Genomic DNA, 22,258 nt, shown 5'->3' with positions numbered 1-22,258 from the left:
TTTTTTTTTTTGGAAAACTATTTTTCTCTTAAACCCCACATTGTTCAACATAAATGCATACCTAAAGATTTTTTTTTACCGATTTCAAAGGGAAATCCGGAAAAATATGGGATTTCATATTAAATGGATCTAATTAATGTGACCCCTGTTATATTTGTGTAATATGAATAAACGAATAAAATGAATAAACTTGATTCTGCCTGGAAATTGGCAACTCAGAGGCCAACACTCAACCACAACGGAAAAAATACGTTTATTTTCATGTTAAGTTAAAGAAAATCTAAGGACACTCGAAAATGCTTCAACCATAAAAACAAAATTATTCGAAAAAACAGAAGGGGAAAATAACGCGTTCCAGTCGATGAATCTCACACAGGTCAATTTTGCGTAGTTCCCATACTTCCGACAGTTTTGAACGCAACTGATCTCCAAATTGGTTTTTCGGTATGGAAAGAAAAGGTAACGCAGTTAACTATATTTAGTCACTTTTTCACCTATTTATTTGTCTCAGAAACATTATTTTCCGGTAGACATTTGTTAGAACGTGGTTGCGTACAAACAAACTGTGACAAACCGCGTAGCAGGTGATGTAAAGTGGACCACGCGCTTTCCTGTGTGTTGTGTACTGACGTTAAGCTAGCAGCTCGCGCGACTGGATTAGCTTCACATGGTGAATAGTCTGCGCCAAACTTTCTCTTTTCCATAAATGTAAAGAAAAATGTTCTAAAAAAAAACTATAATTGATTATATTGAGCCCAAGCAATAAAATATGAACATGTTTTATTTCCTTACATTCACGAACAAAAAGTATTAAGGCCGGGTACTTTAGCTCTATAACCGGTTAGCCACAATGATGGCTAATTTAACAATAAGCGCCACAGTCTTCAAACCCAGTCTTCCACCTGGAATTGGAAGCAGATAGCGTGTTTTTATTATCAGCTAGCCTTTGTTAAAGCACTTTCTCTTGACAATTAAATATTTACAAAGGTTTCCCCCCACAGTGCTGGCGATACAAGCGAGAAAGAAGAGGGCAAAGCCCAGGAAAGCTGGCAAAAAGTAAGTGGAAATCACCCTTTGCTTGACATCTTCTTATATATTAGACCTGTACATTTCTGCCCTGAAGGCCTAAAATAGAGGACGATTACCCCTGTTCAACCTTGATAGTAGAAAACGTTTTAAACAATTTACCATAAGATGGGGGGAGAAGGCGTTTTGATGAAAATGTCAACATTTTTATTTGAAAGAGAATGCCAGTTTGCTGGTACAAATGTATTTCAAGTGTTAAAGGATTTAATGAGCTGCAACATTATGCAATAACATTTTTCTCCAAAAAGATATTTTGGTGACATATTTAGCCAAAAGCTAGTTTCTTAAAACATATTGGGTACCTTAAATTCTGGAATACAATAAAATAATGTAACGGAGATAGAAATGCTCATGGGATTGTGTGAATCTCAATTTAATGTTAGAAGTACTTCCATAAATGTTAAAATCTCACTTTACCTACAATGTCTGAAACATGAAGCGATTTTCCGATAAGGTATAAACTCAAGATGTTTAATACAGCAGGCTCGTTATGCTTAAAATGTTCAGACTAAATATTAATCTTTGTAGTTTTAACTTGGTAAACAATTTGTTTTATATATATATATTTCAGTGAGATTTATGTCTTTATAATTTGGCATCATTTCTTCTGTCCCTTTTTACATATTTGTTTTTCCAATGGTAGACATTTTTGGAGGCACCTGAGAAATTAATTGTTTTTTGTTTTCTTTTAACCTTAAAGAAGCGTTTTAAAACCAGACCTTGGTTAAAGGCCCACTCCAATAAAACTGGTGTTTTTAACATGTTCATTTTGCCGTTTTCTGATGATGGAAGACATGTCTAAGGAAAATTAAGTTTAAAACTGCCTTTCTAAGTATTTCTTTATTCAAATAGTTGTGAAATAGGCGTCCGGCAAAAAAAAAAAATGCAGTTGGAAAAGGTTTGTATCTTTGACATAGGTGCCACGGTCAGCGGGCCTCAAGCTCCCTGCTCTGCTCCATTCTGATGCATCCACTCGCAGACAAATAGATTCATGTAGGTTTATCGGATAGCTCTGATAATGCTCGCCGTTTTTGTTGCACCGATAATGTTAGGTTGGGGTTGTGTTGGGCTGTAAGCTAGTGGGAGAGAGTGTCAACAAAGGGAGGATGGAAAACGATGGCAGGCTTACTCCACACCAACAGTCCAGCCCACAACTCAGAAGCAAATTTTGCTCTGCAAACGTATGTCCTAGAAACGACAGGTTTCTTGATTTTGGCTAAAAATGGCATAATAGTTAATAGGAGACCGCTGGGGATGTGGTCTCCTATTAACTGATGATTAAAGATGATTATTCAATAACAGGTTTTCTAGTTTGTGGTTGCCTTGTGTTGTAAAAAAAATATATATATAATTTACAAATTAAACTATGATATAAAAAAATATTGACCTGTGGGGGATCAGACATGAAGGGAAAAAGAAGGGGAAAATGTGCAAAAAATTTAAGCAGAAGAAAAAAGTAAAATAAAATAAAGTTATAGAACTGGTGAAAAATCTCTCTTTATATCCACTGTTCATGCATAGCCAGAGAAAGCTGCTTGTAAATAAATCATCTGCTCCGTCTGCCTCTCCTTCTGAGCTTTGCTCACCTTGTCCTCTGTCCCTCCCACTCTTCGGTGTCGCTCTTTGTGGCTCAGAGGGACGCAGCTGCCGCCGAGCGCTCATGCAGCCCCGTTAAAAAAGATGCAGAGCTGCTCTCTGGTTTTTTCGGTCTTTCTCCCCATGTTGGCCGGTGTTTGCTTTGAGCTGCAAATCCTTCAGTCATGTGGCTGCTAGACTGGATCCTCTCCATCAATACAGCTGTGGTGAAACTTGCCAGTGGTCTCACATGCACGTGAGTGGTTTCTTTGCATGCAAAAGGGTACAAAATAAACGTCTTAGGTTGTTGTTATGATGGTAGCTGCAGTGTTTGTGTGAATTAGAGTTATGCCTTTTGGTTTTCTTCATGCAGTGCTGACTGTGCATGTAAGCAGCAGTACTGAAGGGACTCTGCTTCAAGTCCTTGAAGGACCTCATTAAGAATGCATTTGCTTTACTTCACACTGTGCTGCTGTAACTTTGTGTCTTAATTGTTCTTTCATGACTGCGCATAACCCCATGACAGCCTCAGCAGGAATTACCTGCTTTTCTTCATGTATTTATCCGTCACCTTTCTTGCAGCCATGGCTACGGCTCATTACATAACCCTTCAACTCTTTTATCATCTGCAGCCCGGGGAAGCTCTACGCCCTTTTGTTTGAGTTTCTTTGTCTTCTCTGTGCATGTTTTGGATTAATACAGTACTTTAATACTCCAGAGTTCTTCTGGGCAAATCGAAGACTTGAACATAAGATGAGATATTTTGGATTGTCCTGCATCATTGATGGCTACAAAGCTGTGGTGTTCTTTCTCGATTTACATCACTTTTGGGTTGGTCTGGCATTTAGCCTGACAGCAACCCACTTTATGCTCTACTAAAAACAGTCTGGTTGTGTTTTCTGCACTCAAATGTCTGTTAGGAAGAATTCCTTATAAATGTATTGATTACCTGGTAGCTAACATAAAAAGGAAACGTTTTCATACATTGATCGAATATCTCTGTCTTGATACTTGAATGCATTCAGTGTTTAAGTGCGACAAACTCAAATGACTAAAAAAGCTCAACCACATTTATGTAAACAATGATTGTTTTCCACTCTCAGGACCTTCTGCCGTTTTATTCTGCTGTTCATGCACTTAGCATTGATTTTTTTTTTTTTTTCCTTTCTGGGAGCAGAGCAAGAATAGCAATACTTTTGGCCCAGCTCCATCCTCCAGAGCTCGGTCTTCTTTCTTTTTTTGCTTCACAGATTTCATAGAGCTGGAGAGTTGGAGCGCTGTAGCCCATGAAATGACTGCCACACAATCTCAAGTCAGATGTGTCTGATGGGACCAAATGGGTTTGGGGCCTTTTGACAAATGTCACGTTAAACGAAATCAAAGTAGGGGTGAAATGATCGATTTATATTCCTACGATCCAACCAGATCATTTGTCTGAAGCAAGTTGTTAATCAAATCGACCTTTACCATTATAAAATTGATGAAAAGGAAATAAATTGCCTCTTGCATTGCTCCCAGTGCGCGTCGTGGTGTCTGCGTACCGCCGTGCACTCGCCACGTTGCTGTACGACTTTGTAATTCTTCACAGAGCGCAAACAAGCCCACAACGCCACAGCTATGATCTATTATAAGGGAAATAGCTGGACGAGGTGTTCGTGTGGAGTAAGGTATAAAAAATAATTAAAAGAATGATTAAATAATTACATTTTACAATAAATTAATTGTGCAAAAAAAATGAATCGCATGACAGCACTAGTTAAAATGATGACATGTCCATATAAATTCTCTAGTTGAGTCAGACCTATCAAGTGCTTTGTCTCTCTTTGTTTTGCCTGGTTGGGATGACAGGTATTTGCATCACATTTGTTGCATTGGCAAGCGTATGGAGAGAAAGTGGTAGCATTCGATTTGCGTGTGTGAAATTCTTGATTTGTAACTTGTAGCCAGGGGGTTGATCTGTTTAAGAAGGTGGGGGAAACGTCAAGTTTTTAGTTGATAAAATTCAAAATCTAAGTTCAAAGCAGCTGAAGAAAACGCTGATGACCCAGCATTCTAGCAGCATTTAAACGCATCATTTACACACCAAACTTGGAGACGTGAAAGAGTCTCACATCTGATTTGTGCAGAAATGCGGTTTTCAGGCGATTGGTTCGTCCTTTTGAAAAAGATTTGTATTTGTAGTTTCAAGCTAGTGTAATTTAAGGTGTGTGTGTAATTTGTATTTTTTTTGTCATTTTGTGTCAATACACAATTGCAAGTGCACACAGTTATGCACAAAATGCGTTGTATGAGTTGCAAAGCAAGAATTAGGCACATAGAAATTGAATGAAACTATTTTCTCTCCATACAAGCGCTGACCCACCGATGGGCAGACGGCGTTTCTGCAGGTGGTTCTGTAATTTTACCTTTGAATATGCATCATAACGCCGAATGTTTGGTATGGTGGTGGCCATGTTGCTGTAATGAGGCCTTTGCGCAGTCGTATCTGTGAACTGGTGTATTAAATGCAACAGCTCAACTTTTGTGCATTTTGGAGCTGAGCTTTGAAGGAAATGAAACCAAATTTGACCAGTTTAAAGGACCCAGGAAATCCTAAACCCAGTTTTCCTGCTGGGTTTCCTACGTCAAACGATTCAGATGTTAGGGTTTTTTTTTTAATCTTTTTATTTTTTTTGCAGTCATGCTGTCAAAGCTATTGTTTTCAGGACATCACAATAGTTTTATCGTTTTCATTTTTTAAAAGAAAGTTCACCTGTAGTTGTTCTGCTTTCGCTTTGCTGCTGTCTGAAACTGTTAAAATACAAATGCCTTATATAGTTCCTTATTATTATCCACTGATACAATTCTCAGCTGTTCTTAAAATACAACCCCCCCAAACTACTTCTATAATAACATAGAAGAATGATAATTAACTTAAATAACATATAATAAAAAAAGGTATATATTTAAATGAGTTATGTGTTGCAGATGTTCAGTTTTGTTAAGTTGTGTTAATTATTGTGGTACCGTAATTAGTCTGACGTAGGCCTGCACAATATACCGCAAATATATCGTTATCGCAATATCAAGCTGTGCAAAAGACAGCAAACATTGCAATAAATGGTTACCTTAAATGTGCTAAAACAATCTTATGGCAGCTTGAAGTATTTAACAAATCAAATAAATCCCTTTATGCATTTGACCAATCAGATAGACCCTTTAACCTTGTTGACCAATCAGATGGAGCCCTTTTATGTTAGATGTTCCTATGTCGACGAGGGTCATTTGGAGTATAATTCTTAAACTGTTGCAATGAAATGGAAATGATGTTTTTAGTTGTTTCGCTATTTGTTTATATACCGCAAGTTATATCGTTATCGCAATATTAATCACTCATATTTCATATCGCAAGTTTTCCTCATGTCGTGCAGCCCTAGTTTGTTGTTTTTTGTGTAATTTTACTGTTTGCAGCTCTCCTTGTGCTTAAGTTTAACACACAGAGATGACTTAAGTGGATCTGATCATTTAGATTTAATTCAATTGCTCAAAACCACAGACGACTCTGCGTGACAAATAAAAGTAGAAATATGAATTGTCCTACCAAAACAAATGCGTTGAAATAATTTCTCATGATTCCTCCAACATCACTGCTGTCTGTTCATCTAAAATATAAAAAACATATATATATATATATATATATATATATATATATATATATATATATATATATATATATATATATATATATGTGCTCACGTTTTACTTCAAAAGGCTGAAACATTGTTGGGGAAGAAGAAGAAGAAGATGATGATGAAGAGCAGTCAGAGGGGAGAAAAATGTTGTTTTGGTTGGAAGGGGGTGGTGGGGGGGCTGATGCCGTACCTCACCTGCATTGCAGTGCTGGGCTCCAGCAGCCAATCATGTGGCAGCTGTCTGTGTGGGGGGCGGGGCCAGAGGCTGACGACAGCCAAGGAGAGTTCTCGGTCAGACGGCGATGGAGACTGTTAATCTGCCAGGGAGAGAAAAGTGAGGAAGAATCGGCGAGTGTGCAGCGGTGCTCTGATAACCAGGACTCTTCCTGCAGCGCAGCCTGGCTTCTCTTCCTGATTCTGCCTGTTTCATCACCAGAACCTGCTTTTCTTTTAGCAGCTGTAGATAGATTCTTGCTCCTCACTTGTTCCTCTTGAACTTCGAATTCCTTCTATTTCTCCTGGTGGATGAAGAGGTTTTTTTTTTCTTTCTTTAACATCTGTTCTCTCTGGTTGTCCTCCTTGCTTTACAACCCATGGGCATCCGTGCATCTTGCAGGTAGGATGAATTCTAGTTGCGCTGGGCGGGGGCAACTTTGACAGATGCAGGTTATCCTCGTGCATGTCTAGTGTGGGACTGCAGGAGTCCTTGACATATCCTCCTATTTGCTTAGAGGGCTTTGAATGGGTCTCTGTTTTCAGTTTGTTTCAGACTTTATAGCTTTTGGTTATTGGAAAATATAAAACTTAACTCTGATGTTACTTTTTATTTTTGGTCAATTTTGAAATTTTTTGTTCAATATTTGTCTGTTGGCACATTTATTCAACAATTTGCAACAATTGGTTTTAAGGTTTTATTGTAAAAAAACTCGAATTGCTTAACATTATTGCCAACATTTTAACCCCCAGCGTGCTTTGATGTTTTGGGTTATGGTATTAATCAAAGGAAGTGTTTTGGATTACTATCCAACCCAAACAAAAAAGGAAATTTTAGCCGTCTAAACATCAAAACAAAAGGGAGAAAACAAAAAAAAAAAACGTTTCTTACAAACCAAATTTGGCAAATTAAAAATCTGACCAGTTAAACTCAGCATGGACTTTAAGCTGACATCAGATTTCCAAATGACCATTGTGTAACCGATTACTGCATTGGGACTGCTGATGTTTGTTTGTATGTCATAAAAAGCAACCATTGATGATGCTGATTCAGCTTTGGACACACATTTACTGTTAATTTCGATCGTCAGCTGTTTCATCATCTGTCCGTTCTTGTCATTGTCATTCTGTCTCTTCACCATATCAACTATCAGAAACATTAGCTTAGTTTTAAAGCTACATAATGTTGTGATTATGCAGCTACTCAAACCACTGCACCCGTTCTGTTTAACAGGTTCTTATTGTAACTTCTGGTGCAACATGATCCATTTAACTATCAATTTATTTGTCAAACTTTAATCCTAAGCCTCATTTGTTTGGATATAACAAACAGTTATGTAAATTGAACAAAGGTGGGACTTTCATTAATAAAGTAAAAAATGATTACATTGAAATGTCACTCAAAAGCTTATTTTGAGGAAAATATTGAAAGAAATTGTTTTCAATTTTACTAATTGAATTTTTAAAATTGAAAATCATTTTTAAGTTGATTGTTTATGTTTGTCTAAGTTCACCACTGACTGTGGCTTCATGGTTGCCCAATATATATTTTTTTAGTGCAGTTAAAAATATTATTCTTCAATCTTAAGGTTCACGCTTGACTAAATTCCTATGTTAATGAGAATTGGAAGCAAGTCTCTGTAATCTATAGGTCTTTCAGTCTGTAATAAATCAAAATGTGTTGATTTAACAAACCAAAACATGCCCTGGTTCTTCACGTATTCACCAGACCTCCTCTCTTCCTCCATTGGGATCAAACTCTGACATTAAACGTCTTTACGTCGGTTTCTCAGCACATTAATGATTCTTTGCTGAAGCACGTTCTCTGTTATTGTGTTGATTGCTGACATTAATCCGAATTTGCTTGCCTCTTGTTTGTGCGCAGACCAGAGCCTCACGGGCGTGGCGGTGGCTCTCAGCCGGGTCAGGCCGACGCTCAGCCCCCAGAGCAGGATGAGGAGATCCTGGGGTCCGACGACGATGAACAGGAGGATCCCAATGACTACTGCAGAGGTGAACCCTCCGTCAGGCAGGGATACGTTTGAAAGTAGAGGATTTAAAGAATCATTTCAGCCAAAAATTCAATAAATATTCAGTTTATTGAGTGATTACAACTAAAGCCTCAAGGTATTTGTCAAAATTTACAATCCAGGAACAAGTTTTGTTTTGTTACGTAAAACTTTTTTTAAATAAATAAACTAAATGAAGATGGATCCATTTTATTTGTTAAAAAAGGGATATAGAACTAACATTTTTATCTGAAAAAAATTAAAATTGCTTTAAAAGAAAATGTGTTTCTGGGTTTGATGAAATATTTCATTTTGAAACATAGTTTTTTTTTAGCAAATAATGTGATTTATTGTTCTGTTTCTGGGTTTTTCAGACTTTGTCTTCTCTCGCCTGAGTTTTTAGCACCTAGAGAAGGAGTTGCTTTGAGCTCCTGGATGGTGTGAAATGATTACATTCACACCATTCAGTCTAAATTTACTTCTCTGAGGCTTTATTCTTATAATCCTCTTGACATACAGGGACACGTGTGTCGAACAATCAATAAGCAGTATTTCAGTGCAGCTCTATGCCCGTTTGTTCAGGTGGATATCATCATGTGAAGATCGGCGACCTGTTCAACGGGAGATACCATGTCATCCGTAAACTGGGCTGGGGGCACTTCTCCACTGTGTGGCTGGCCTGGGACATCCAGTAAGTTTCCTTCCAAACGCCACGTGGGACATTCAAGAGCCTAAATAATGTTTCCAGAAGTTTGAAATGATGACGGACTTTAAAAGTTGACAAAATCTTAGTGCCAGCAAATAAGCTGTTGGGGAAGTGTATTCGGGGGATAAATGCTGATGCTGGGATGCAGTGGTGGGGCTTTTAGAGCCACTGGTTGTAGGAAAGTCTTCTTTAAATGTAGAAATTAGGAGAGAACATTGTTTGTTATATTTGCTGCTATAAGTCTTGACAGTTTGGTGAACTACTGTCATATTCTAAAAACCTGCCAGTTTTAGCTACTTTTACATTTTTTTTCTTTACATAAATAGTGATGGACCAAAAATGACCAATTTATGAATTTCATTGATGTTTTACAGTGTAAAATGTCCAGTTGAATGTTGATATATTTATATTAAGTGATGAAGCTATTAAGTGTTGTTCTTCAGGGAGAAGTGCTTTGTGGCCTTAAAGGTCGTGAAGAGTGCTGAGCATTACACAGAGACGGCTTTGGATGAAATCCGGCTTCTCAAATCTGTAAGGCACACACAAGCTGATCCTGCAAGGGCCTGAAGTCCGGTTGTTTCGGTCCTGATTCTTCTGCCTTTCCAGGTGAGAAACACAGATCCCACTGATCCCAGCAGAGAGAAGGTGGTGCAGCTGCTCGACGACTTCAAGATCGCCGGCATGAATGGAACCCGTATCCTTGGCTGTGAAAGAATGAGTTACTGCTTCAAAGCAGCTGATATTTTTTGACCATCTGTCCGTTCTTCTGATATTTGAGTCCTCGGTAACCGTCACAGGGCGGAGGGTTCACTGAAAAATGGAGTCTGTTCATTTCAGAAATCCAAATCATGAACCAATAAAAACTATTTTCTATGCTACTTACTTTACAACATAAGAATGTGACAATTTCATGCGGGAATGAAGTTAATTTCTCTTCATTAGCAAAAAAAGATCCAAATTGCTCCTCCTGAGGTTCTGCTGTCATTCATCTGATCCATGAAAAATCTCCCTCTTTTAAAGTTTGTTTTTTTGTTTATTAACCATCAACGGTTAGATTATATCATCTAGAGCAGGGGTCGGGAACCTTTTTGGCCAAGAGAGCCATAAATGCCACATATTTTGAAATGTAATTTCGAAAGAGCCATACAATAATGTAGTGTCTCTTCCCCACACTGAGGCACGGAGACTTAACCTCTTTTAAAGTTCTTTATTCTGATTACTGCAGACCGCAACAAACGCCGTTCAATTAATTCAGCAACTCCTGAATCTCTCCCGCCGACACGAGAGCGCTTCTCCCAACTTTATATTCCCCTGCTCCCGCTGCAGCCCTCCCATTTCCCTTATTCGGCCCATAGCTGAACCCCATTGGTCCAAACTACCTAACAACAGGCTGAGCGACAGAACTGAGGGCCAATCAGATCTCTGCTTGACGCGTTCATTGAACTCCAGAACTTTTAACGCGGCCCAACAGCCATCCAACTCAGTCCGCGACAATTTGTTTAAAACTAAATATACAAATGAATGTGTGCATTTGATTTAATTTCAACATTTTTAAAGTACAATAAGTCTGTGGATTCTTTTTAATAACATTGTTATGCTGTTGCTAATAAATGATGAGTATTTCTCGTGGTAGTTTTGCTGATGGTCTAGTCTGGTTGATAGGTGGTGAGTTTTGCTTCACGCAGGCGTTGAGACTTTAAACGTCATCGTAGGTCTGAATGTTCTGTAGATGTGAGACAGACTGCTCACATGCAGACGGGGAGCCAAACACACACTCACACGCTGCAGTGAGTGACGGGCAGCGGGTTTTACGTATTTACAATCCCTGCGCGATTCACCTGCTGCCGGTCCCCACAACACCTCAGCCCCACCCCCTGCTTTCTCCCTCACACATCCCGTCCCCGCATCTGCGCGCTCTTTCTCAGAGACGGGAGCGCGCAGTTTTAGGCACGTCAATTCACAGGTTTCCAGCTGTACAAACTCTGTGAAATAATAGATAATAGTAAACTGATAGCGCTGGCGCAGATTTCTCTCTCTAAGCACTGCTACTACTGCGCGCCTCTGGCATCGCATCGCGCCCGAGAAGGACTGGTCTAATGAAAAAAAAAAAACTATAATTAAAGATTTGTCTGCGAGCCACATGTGACCATCAAAAGAGCCATATATGGCTCGCGAGCCATAGGTTCCCGACCCCTGATCTAGAGATTCAACAGTTACTTTCCCGCGATTCGGTCCAAACCTCAGTTGTTAGGTCATGGTTTCGTTGGGGTTCAATGTATGATTTGTGTATTTCAAAACAACAACAAAAAATGTAGAAAAATACTTTTTTCAGTTTACTAATGACGAAGAAGAAAAACCTTTTTAGTTTACTTATGCTAAGGCTTGGTGAAATAAATAATAAGTCTTAAATTTAGGACAACACATGTTTCAAAGTAAACATACTGGCATGCAGTAGAAATGCAACGATTCACTTTCCCTGCGTTTTGGTTCAATGCTGAAACATATTGTTTGGCTTTAAACCAAGATTTGGGGAATCCCTAGTTTAATATGTACCTAAATCTTTTATCGCAATCAGATCTTTAATTTTATTTTAAAATGCTGGACTTTGAACTTTGAGAGTTTAGACTAAAGAGAAAAATGGGAAAATCTCCGTGTTCGTCTGGAAAGTGTATAGTGTGTACGAAAAAGTCTTACAGCCGTAAAAATTTAAGTTGATCACTTTTTTTTGCAACACAACTCCCATAATAAACAAGGGGCCACTTTATTTGGTTAATATGCGTGTAAATTTGCTATAAAACCTGATATAATTGTAAAAAATTGACAACATGGGAACCCTTTTCCCTGCTGATCATAAAAAGGCAGTTACGGTGGACTCATCGTTTGAGCTTGTTTTCTTTGACCAGCATTTCTACAGATGTGTGCATGGTCTTTGAAGTCCTGGGCTACCACCTCCTAAAGTGGATTATTAAGTCAAATTATCAAGGCCTGCCTCTGCCCTGCGTTAAAAGCATCATAAGACAGGTACAGAGCTACTCTATTGTTTGTACGCAGAGGACAGCTTTTCTGCAGAATGCCGCTCTAACCTTTCTGCACGACAGGTTCTGCAGGGCTTAGACTACCTGCACACCAAGTGCAAGATCATCCACACGGACATCAAACCTGAAAACATCCTGCTGACCGTCAACGAGCCCTACATCAAGAAGATGGCTGCTGAAGCCACGCAGTGGCAGAAGTCTGGAGCTGCGCCTCCCTCTGGATCTGCAGGTCAGATAAACCTGCTTGATTGACGGCAGTCTGCTGTTGGAACACATGACCGCCTGAACTCTTGGGCCTGATCCAAATTCTTCCCCTACCCCTACATTTAGCCCTCCAAACGGGGAGTTATGACAAAATAGTGTCTTCAAAGTCGGACGTTAGTCCCACTCGATGACGACATCAATAGCCACCGGTCAGTGGCGTTAGCTAGCGCTCGGATATACATAAAAACGTTGGTTTTATAACTTTGAAAGGTCGTGCTACTTGCATCAAATGTAAACTTCTGTGCATCAGAGCCCACCCACATGAAGAAAAGCACTTCTCCTCCGCGGCAGTGGGCGATGTGGAACAGTCGTATAAAAGTATTTCGGATAACCCTTCCCCTCCAAATGCTCCTACAATCGGAGGGGTAGGGAGAAACCGTAGGGGTAGAATGTGGATTCGGCCTTGGCTTGTTTGCTTTCTTGCTGCGTTACTACTGCTGATGTACATGGAGCTTATTCTGGTTTTATTTAATCGTTAAAAGGGGACAAAACTGGGGTAGAGTCACGAGTTACATGAGACGGTGCTTGAAAATGGCTGTTTCTAATAAAAGAGAGCATAGCTGTCGCATCTGGATTGGCTATGGCAATTACTCCTTAGCTTTTAGAGGGCAAATCCCCCAGCAGCTCTGATGCTGCAGCAGAGACACTTTCTTAATGCAGCTTGATGGGGATTATCTTAGCATTCCAAACAGATCGCTAATCATAAACTTTGTGTCAGTCAACCTGATAACCAGCTTTTTTTTTTCTTTCTTACAGTCAGCACAGCCCCAGCAGCCAAACCTGTGAGTCAAATTTGTTTTGCAAATAAAGTTTGAATCATGGAAATGTGCAAAGTCATCTCTGGCTCTCTCTTTCAGATGGCTAAAATGTCCAAGAACAAAAAAAAGAAGATGAAGAAAAAGCAAAAGAAGCAGGCTGAGCAGCTGGAGAAGAAGCTTCAGGAGAAGGAGGTTCCACCTGATGCCGGAGAGGAAGAGGAGGATGAGGAGACGACGGAGACCACAGAAGACACAGCTTCTTCAGCCAGCCTTTCAACGTCTGCTACAGTGCAAGACATTGCAAATCATTCTAGCACAGGTGAGTGAATATAAAACATTATTTCATTAACTCAAATAAATGTCCTTCGTTTATGGAATGGGGCTACGTTCCATAAATAACTCATGATAGTTGAAAAGCACAAAGTAGGATTAGGATGTTTTAAGTAGAAGATGAAACAAGTTGGTGAATCTGTCTTGACAATAGACGACCATCCTGTCACTCAAATGAGTTCCCGAAGAATCCAAACTGCTTTTCTCTAGAATCCACTCCCGTTGAGCCGTGCCCGTCGAACCCCCAGCCGACTGAACAAGGGCAGGATGTGGCGGAGAAGGACAACTCTTTGGAAATCTACTTGAATGGCCACACCTCCTCGCCGGAGAGCGCAGTCAATGCGGAGGTGCAGGAGACCAAGCCGTGTCCAGAACAAGAGGAGCCGCAGAATCCCAGCCATCCTGAACACACCGACGTCCAAGACCCAACATGTGAGGAGGAGACGCATCAGACACACCGAGGAGCCGACGGCCGCCTGCAGCAGCTCCCCGACTCAGAAGGTGCTGTGGAGCCACAAGATGGAGAAAGAGACCAGAAGGAGGCGGAGAACTGTGCGACTCAGCTGGAGACAGAAGGAGCAAAGCAAGCAGACGGAGAGAGCGGTTAGTTTAAAAAAAAGAAGACATTTTGGTTTTCCTGAAAGTTACAAAGTTTTCACTATTGTTACTGTTTTCTTGATGCTTACTGACCAATTAAAATAACTTTTGGTCATAAGAGTTTTAGAATAATGTTTATGTTGTCGTAAACGAACCCACTTTTATTTCTGCCAAAAAGTGATAAACGGGAAAAGTTTGAGGCGATTTTAAACTGCATTCAAATGCAGTTCAGAAGAAAACATGAACAGCGCATCTGTTTGTGCTTTAAAGTGTCACTCTGATCTTTTTTGGATTCATTTTCAAAGCCTTCCCGGTGGTCTTTTTTAATTATGATTATGCTGTTTTTAGCATAAGTTAAAATCTGCAGAGCGGCAGTTGTCAATTAGAAATTCACCTCTGAGTTTTGGACGGGACTGATGGTGAGGAGTAAGCCTGCACTCGTTTCCCATCATCCCTTTGTTTACACTCTCTCCTGCTAGTTCACTGCCCCTCACATCCCCAAACAGACAATAGTGAGGAATGTGTTAAGATGTACGCGGATCTATTCGTCTACAAGTAGATGCTGATAATGAACGCTTCGAAGGACAGTATCCCGCTTAAGAAAATGATAGTCAATCAGTTTTTATATCTTTTATTTTTGTTATTGTTTCAGTTTAGATCGTTTTTTTTTTTTTTTTTTCCACAAAAAGTGGACTATTTGTGGCGTGGTGCGGCAGATTTCATGTTACCGTGACTGGACCGGATGTCATCGGCACAGACCTCGACTGAGGCGAGAAAGGAAAGCAAATATATTCTCATGGTCACAATAAGGCATCAGTTCTGAGAGAAATTTCACTTCTACCGCTGACTGTAGTTTGTAACAACTACAAGATTTGTCTAACAGCGATTTATTTAATGAATGCTATAAAACATTGTTTTTTTGTTCCCTGTTTCTTTCTTTCTAATAGGATCTTCCACCATTTTTATATAGACTCTGCTATTTTAACCATTCAACTATTAAAATGTTCAGCTCTTTCAGCTATGACTTTTGGTGTTTCAAATCCATGAACTTTTTAAAGATATTTGAAATACATAGGGAATCCTTGATGCAGCAGCTCGAGGGTTTGAGACCCGCATTTTTCACAAAAATATCTTTTTTGTTATTGAGCTGTTTTCACTTTATTTATGGTCAATGTTGATCCTTTCTTTCTTTTTTTATATATTTATTTTTGCCACTTATTACCTTTCATTTGTATTCAGCGATATAGCATTCAACCCCTCATTTTCTTCTGGAAATGCAGCTCCTTCTAGTTATTTATTAATTAATTTATTTTTTGTCTGCCCCTATTACCACGATTTGAATTGAGAAAAATTCTCAGAAATGCAGTTTTACTTTTCATTTTCGTTATCTATGCAAAAATGCTCCAAGAACATGATAAAGACACCGTTTTCCTCAGAGCGGGTCTTTAATGCACACATTTAGCAGCAGAAATGGTGCTGATGTGTGGGCTGCCTGATTTTCAGGACAGGAGTTGAGTGGGCAGTGATGGAGGCTTTGCTAGTCCGACTGCTGCTCAGACGTGTTATTTTCTGTTTCTTTAACCATCGCTCCTCACTGACAGCCAAACTGCTGGGGGGGGGGACAGGTTCTGTCTGCGAGCTTTATGCTGCATTAGCACGTTGAAAGTCACAAATTCCTTTTTTTTTTTTTTTTTTTTTTTTTTTTTTTTTTTTTTTAACTTGTCCTGTCCAACAGCTAGGCAGACAGATGAGAGCTGAGGGCCTCTTGGGTTGGACATATTTTACTTTAACAAGAGGGGTTATTAATCTTCAGACAAACCAAAGGTATGTCTGAATAAACCCCTTTTGTAATTGAGGCCAAACTTTATTAATTTCAAACATGTCTGAAAATCTTTGGTGTTGGACCGGACGGAAAAGGAAAGAGGGGAAGAAGAGAGAGGGACGTTAGAGAGAGGGGGGGTAGGGGGTGATAATAGGAGGGGAAGGGGGATAAGACCATGAAGCAGCATAAAGCAGCAAGTTTACTGGTTGTTAATCATTATGGTAAGGTTCAAATGAGAAAAAAAAAAAAAAAAAAAAAAAAAGGGCGGAGCCTGTCCACACACACACTCAAAAGTTATAAACACACCTGTTAGTTGCAAAAATGTCCACCTGTCGACATGTACACAAAACAGATAGTGTTCACACGCATACTTATGCCTTAAAACCAACTAGTGTGAAATATTTCAGTCATTCAGTCTGTTGAGCTAACACCTGTGCTCAGGTGAGTGTTTATGTTCTTCTAAAATGGATGGTGGAACGTGAAAAGAAGGAGTGAGAGTGCCCAGCCATCCCCACCCCAAGACCCCCACCGCACCAGCAGCGGCAGCCGGAATCCCCCCAACGCCACACGGGAACCGGCAGGGAACAACCGCCGCCCGGGCGACCAAGCCCGCCACCCAGGCCAGGGCCAGCAGGGCCGCCGCAAGGCCCCCAGAGCCAGAGAGCAGGGAGGCACGGAGGGAAAGAGGGCGCCGCCCCAGCCCAACCAGGAGAGCAGCCCCCCCGCCGCGCCGGGAGAACCCAACGCAGGGCCCCACCGGAGAAGGACGCCCACAGCCCCAGACGAGCACCCCACCACCACCCAGGAGTTCCGGGCATCCCCCCGCCCCAACCCCAGGTACGAGCCAGGACCCCCCAAGGGAGACCCACTCCGCACTCCAGGCAGCCATCCGCCCGGCCCACGGTTGGTCCAGGGAGGAGCGAGGCAGGGGCCCGCCCAGGAGGGGGGAACCCCGGGGAAAAAAGAGGGCCCACAAGGGGTGTTGTAAATATGGCCCGACCAGGCTCGGCCACAGTTGGAAATTTGGCGGGGCCCAGAACTCAGGAGCAAGGACCAGAACCCACCCCCCAGGGACACGAGCACCCCCGGCTCAGATGTAATGTGAACCCCCCCACCGCGCGGAGAGAGCACCGCCGGGCCCAGGAAGCCGGCACCCCGGGGACACAGCCGCCGTTGCAAAGGGCCCCGTACCCCCCACCAGGGAAGAGGCAGGGGACAGATGGTCCTAGGTCCCACCTTCCTTGCAAAATGTGTGTGCGTGTATGTGTGTTTGAGAGTGTGTGTGTGTGCATGTGTGTGTATTTATGTTGGGATGTATATATTGAGGGGGGAGGGGTGTGTGTACTAAGGGGGGTGCGGTTAAAATTGGCGGGTAGGGCACTAAGGGGACATCTCCTGATTACTCACAGTGACGTCCCCTCACCCTCCCCACCAAGGGGCCCTAAATGTCTAAGGTGCGGTTAAAATTGGTGGGTAGGGTGCTAGGAGGACATCCGCTGCTTGCTGGCAGTGATGTCCAAGCACCCCCCCTACCAAGGGCCTTACATGTCTAAGGTGCAAATAAAACCGAAAGAGGGGGGGCCCACTCCATACGGCAACCACAGGAGGGGGGCCACTGCCTAGTAAACCCCCCCCCCCCAAGGCTCATCGCAGGCTAAGCCCCCCACCCCCTCACCCTATTATGAGGTTATATGAGGAAGGGGGTAAGTTGGGGACAGATGATAGACTGTCCCCCGGTGGTCAAACAGCCGTCCCCCGCCCCCCCCCCCCAGCAAGGGGGCCAGGCCCACCCAGCCCCGGGGCCCCACCCCCGGAGGCGCAGAAACCCCAGGCCCAGAACCACCACCCCCACACAGAGAGAGGGGAGCCAGAAAGCGCCGCCCCCCCCGGAGCAAGCCCAGGCCCCCACCCCCAAACGCCGGCCCTAGAAGAGCTCTGGTCAGGCCTCGACGGGACCGAGGCAGCCAACCGGCCGGGGAAACTGCCGATGGCCTCAGCGGAGACCCCGACCCGTCAACCCCCCCTGCCCCGTACCAATAGTGCCCCCCCCCCCCCCCCCCCAGAATGCCCCCCCACAGGACAGGGCCGACAAGACCCCCACCCCACCCCACCCCCAGACCCCGCAGCCGAAGCGGATGACACCCAGAGCGACCGGGGGCCCCAAGAGGGTTGTCCCGTCCCGCCCCAGAGCCAGGGAAGGGCCGATCCCAGCCCCAGGTGTAGACGGGAAGCCCATCCAGCGCCGCTGGGCCCCCCCCCCGAGCAGCGCCCCCCGCCAACCCCCCCCAGCACAGGCAAAGGGACCACCCCCCCAAGCCAAGCCAGACCACCACCCCACCCCCCCACCACGCACCCCCACACCCAAGCCCAGAGGACCACGCAGCGCCCCAGGCCGCCCCACCCAGGCGCCGGACCCGACCCCCCGACCAACGGAGCCCCCACCACCCCCGGCCAGGCACCGGAGGCCCCGACCCCCACCCCAGCCCACGGCAGAAGGGCAAGGAGCAGCGACGACCATGCCCCCCCCACCCCCTAAGTCACGGAGTTAGCTATGGGAGACCAGAGAGACCGAATTCTTTCAAAGTTACTTGAACTTTGGGCTGACATTTTTTCCAAGCTGATATGATCAAGCAGCAGATTTTCTGTGTTGACTTATATTTATATTTTTTTTGCTTTTCCAATTTATTAAAATAGTTTTTTTAGCAATGCAAAGAGTTATGAAAATGATAGAGCCTAATCCTCCTTCTACATCGATGGCACTCACGTCACCAAGCACACAAAGTGACGGTGAAGCTGTGATTGAAACCTTAAGCCAGACTGATAGATCGGCACATACCTGCTGCCAGAGAGCCTGGACAGGCGTGCAGAACCATAGTGCATGCATGTAATTGTCGGGTAGATTACTGTCACAGTGCTGACAAATGTCTGAGTTACTGAGACCCATCTTGAACATCCTCTGTCCAGTGTAGTAAATTCTGTGAAGAGTTTTGAAATGGATTAGCTGCAGATTTGGACTTTTTGTCATTTTAAAGGTGTTTAGACAAAGTTCTGACCAAAAGCTTTCATCTGTGCTGATGCTCAAATCCGCATCCCATTTTGTTGTCGGAAGTGAAATATTGTTATCTAAATTACATAAAAGTTTGTAAATTTTGGAGAGAGTTTTATTCATTGAGAAATTGATCAGAGTGGTAACTACATCTGGTAGCTTTAAATCGTTGTCTCTTTATTTAAACTTTTTAGTAATAATTGATTTAAGTTGCTGATATTCCAAGAAGTTATATATTCCATGTTTGTCTTGAAGTTCCTGGGGAGTTATGAATCTTCTATCAATAATTATGTGCTCTAGTTGTTTTATGACCCCTGCTTGCCAAGCTGGGAAGTGGATAATTTTTTTGTTTATGAGGATGTCTGGGTTGTTCCAGATGGGTGTCATTTTGCACGGTTGAATTGATGATTTTGATATTTTGAGAAATTCCCACCAGGCTGTTAAAGTGGCATTTATATTAATACTTTTGAAACAATCCTGTTTTTTAACTATTTGACTAATAAATGGAAGATCTGACAGGTTGATCTTTCCACATAACGCCTGTTCCAAGTCTAACCATGAGTTGGTTTCTGGATTATTTTTTAACCATTTTAAGATGTATTGTAATCTATTTGCAAGAAAGTAATTGTGGAAGTTAGGTAATTCTAATCCTCCACAGCTTTTTGCAGATTTTAAAGTTTTTAGACTAATTCTTGCAGGTTTATTGTTCCATAGAAAGCTTTGTGACTTTCAACGTGCATTAGCACGTTGAAAGTCACAAATTCCTAAATAATGTTTTATGCTTTCCAAGAAAATCATTTATCTGCGTCGGTCATCACCCTGCTTCCCTTTTCCCGCCTTTCTCAGACTCTGCAGGCAGTTTGCTAGTGAATCCCCTGAAAGCCCTCAACGCCGACAAGCTGCAGGTGAAGATTGCTGACCTTGGCAACGCCTGCTGGGTGGTGAGTGGAAATGCACACCAGTCAGCCACAACACTTACGCTGTGACACTTTGCTGACGGACTAAAACCTTTCCTGTTTGTTTTTTCCTCTGGTCGTCCCGCAGCACAAACATTTCACAGATGATATCCAAACACGGCAGTACCGTTCTCTGGAGGTGCTGATCGGATCCGGCTACAGCACTCCAGCAGACATCTGGAGCACGGCCTGCATGGTAAACGGATGCTGATCAGTCCAAACTGGACCCAAAAACGGTTCATTTTCTATTTTAGTTTATGTACTTTGAGTTTTTTGGGGTTTTTTTTCCAAAGAAGGAAAAACTTTGTGCTCAAGTAAAGGCAGTGAGCCTTTTATACGTTTTCCATCTGTAACAAAGCCATAAATAATAATTAGATAATTATGTCTAAAAGAAGTGTTTGGTGAGGATATTTATAGATTGGAAATTTAAGATTTAAAGCAGGTAAAATGTAGTCACTGCACATTCCTAAAATAATTGAATGTTTTGTGACATTTAAGCAGGTTGGGATTTTTTTTTACCATAATAAACCATAATGAACATAAAGTGTCTATTTTATTTAATTTACATTTTTAACTATCACTTAAAATGTATGGTTCATGGCCAGGACACCAGTATGAGATCTTTGAGAAATTGTCATATTTCTTTCTATAAAATATAAAAAAATAAAAAGAGACAGAACTTCTGTCAGGATGGATGTATTTTATAATCCAGGACACACAGCTGACCTGTTTCTCTCTTTTTTTTAAAGCACTGTTGGCATTAAATCTGAATAAATGTCAGATGTGGCTGTATTTTTATTAAGTAAATAAATATAATTGATAGTGTTAAAATGCTTGGCAAAACAAAAACAACAAAGAACTCAAGGTGGGAAAAACTGATTCAAAACTTTAAAGATATACGTTTGTCACATATTGAAAAAAGATTTTGAACTAAAACCCCACCCCTTTTTAACCTGACTTTAATTTTTATCAGGCTTTTGAGCTGGCAACTGGAGACTATTTGTTTGAACCCCATTCCGGAGAAGACTACTCCAGAGATGAAGGTTTGTGTCGCTGAAGCATCAAATATTAAAGGTTGAAAAAAGCAACAGTTCATTTAAAAACCTAAAATGCTGAATTATGCTAACATAAAAGGCTTCAACGTGACAGGAAGCAGAGATTGTAGTTTTTTGTGCTGCAGCTTTTCTCCGGTTTGACGTTTGTTGGTTTTCTCTGCGTCCCTGCAGATCACATTGCACTGATCATCGAGCTTCTGGGTAAAGTTCCTCGAAAGCTCATCACGGCAGGCAAATACTCCAAGGAGTTTTTCACCAAGAAAGGTAAACACGTCTGCCTGCAGCAGCTGTCTGCTGCAGCTGCATGCAGGTTTGCTTTAGTTTGTCCCGGTTTCTGGCTCTCTGCCATCTGCTCAGCCTTTTATAATGGAAATAACTCATGAATCTGCTAAACTGCTGTTTAATAAAGTTGAATTTAAATGTTTTCTCAGGTGACCTGCGCCATATCACCAAGCTGAAGCCTTGGGGTCTGTTCGACGTCTTGGTAGACAAGTACGAGTGGTCCAAAGAGGAGGCCCACTCCTTCAGCAGCTTCCTGGTGCCCATGCTGGATCTTGTGCCTGAAAGGAGGGCAACTGCCGCCCAGTGTCTCTCTCATCCGTGGCTGGCGTCCTAAACGCACACACGCTAACCCGACATATAGAGAAAGGAGAAGTTCAGTAAGGGAATCCCTTCATGCCACCCGAGCCTCAGCAGGCCTCTTCCATGTTACCAATGTCGGCCTCCTCCACACACATCCGAACTCCTGGGACTGCTGCTCATCCTCTTTTTCTGGATTTCACTGTGGATCTTCAGCTTCCTGCCTGAATCTGTTGTCCTCTTTTTACTGGCAGCACTTGAACTTTTCCATTTGGCTTTCTTTCCTTCTGCAGCTTTCTCTGTTACGCCATGATCTCATTTTTAATGTGAGTGCGGGATGCCAATTTAAGTGAAACTCTTCTGATCAAACCTGCAGCAGAAAAAGTTCACAAGTGAACCATGTTTTTCTCCAGGCTTCAGTGTGTCTGCTCCTCTGCTTCTGGCTTCAGTTTGTTGTAAAGCCCTAAATAATATTAATTAAAAATAACAAACTAGTGAAGAACTGACAAGAAAATTGAGATTTAAAAGATAAAATCAGGCACCTTGCACCAGAATC

At 42.1% G+C, this 22,258-nt stretch overlaps 1 protein-coding gene across 3 annotated transcripts; it reads left to right on the top strand.

Moving 5' to 3' along the window:
* The first annotated feature begins 348 nt into the window (after positions 1 to 348).
* On the top strand, positions 349 to 22,207 carry LOC101171240 (SRSF protein kinase 1). Of its 3 annotated transcripts, XM_004069278.4 has the most exons (16): positions 349 to 459; positions 1,002 to 1,056; positions 8,431 to 8,558; positions 9,137 to 9,245; positions 9,704 to 9,791; positions 9,867 to 9,954; positions 12,175 to 12,281; positions 12,359 to 12,524; positions 13,316 to 13,341; positions 13,417 to 13,636; positions 13,858 to 14,250; positions 19,959 to 20,053; positions 20,157 to 20,264; positions 21,042 to 21,111; positions 21,295 to 21,387; positions 21,555 to 22,207. In XM_004069278.4, exons 1-16 carry the CDS (start codon positions 447 to 449, stop codon positions 21,737 to 21,739), a joined length of 1,944 nt encoding a protein of 647 aa, XP_004069326.1. In that variant the 5' UTR covers positions 349 to 446; the 3' UTR covers positions 21,740 to 22,207. The 3 variants fall into 3 exon arrangements, with proteins under 3 accessions (XP_004069326.1, XP_011473847.1, XP_011473848.1); XM_011475545.2 differs by lacking the exons at positions 349 to 459; positions 1,002 to 1,056 and adding an exon at positions 2,741 to 2,917; XM_011475546.2 differs by lacking the exons at positions 349 to 459; positions 1,002 to 1,056 and adding an exon at positions 6,632 to 6,948.
* Positions 22,208 to 22,258: the final 51 nt, after the last annotated feature.

The sequence above is a fragment of the Oryzias latipes genome, chromosome 5, assembly GCF_002234675.1.
Source record: "Oryzias latipes chromosome 5, ASM223467v1".
NCBI classification, from domain to species: domain Eukaryota; kingdom Metazoa; phylum Chordata; class Actinopteri; order Beloniformes; family Adrianichthyidae; genus Oryzias; species Oryzias latipes.
Note: the sequence above shows the minus strand (reverse complement) of the source record. Positions and strands in the feature narration are given on the sequence as shown.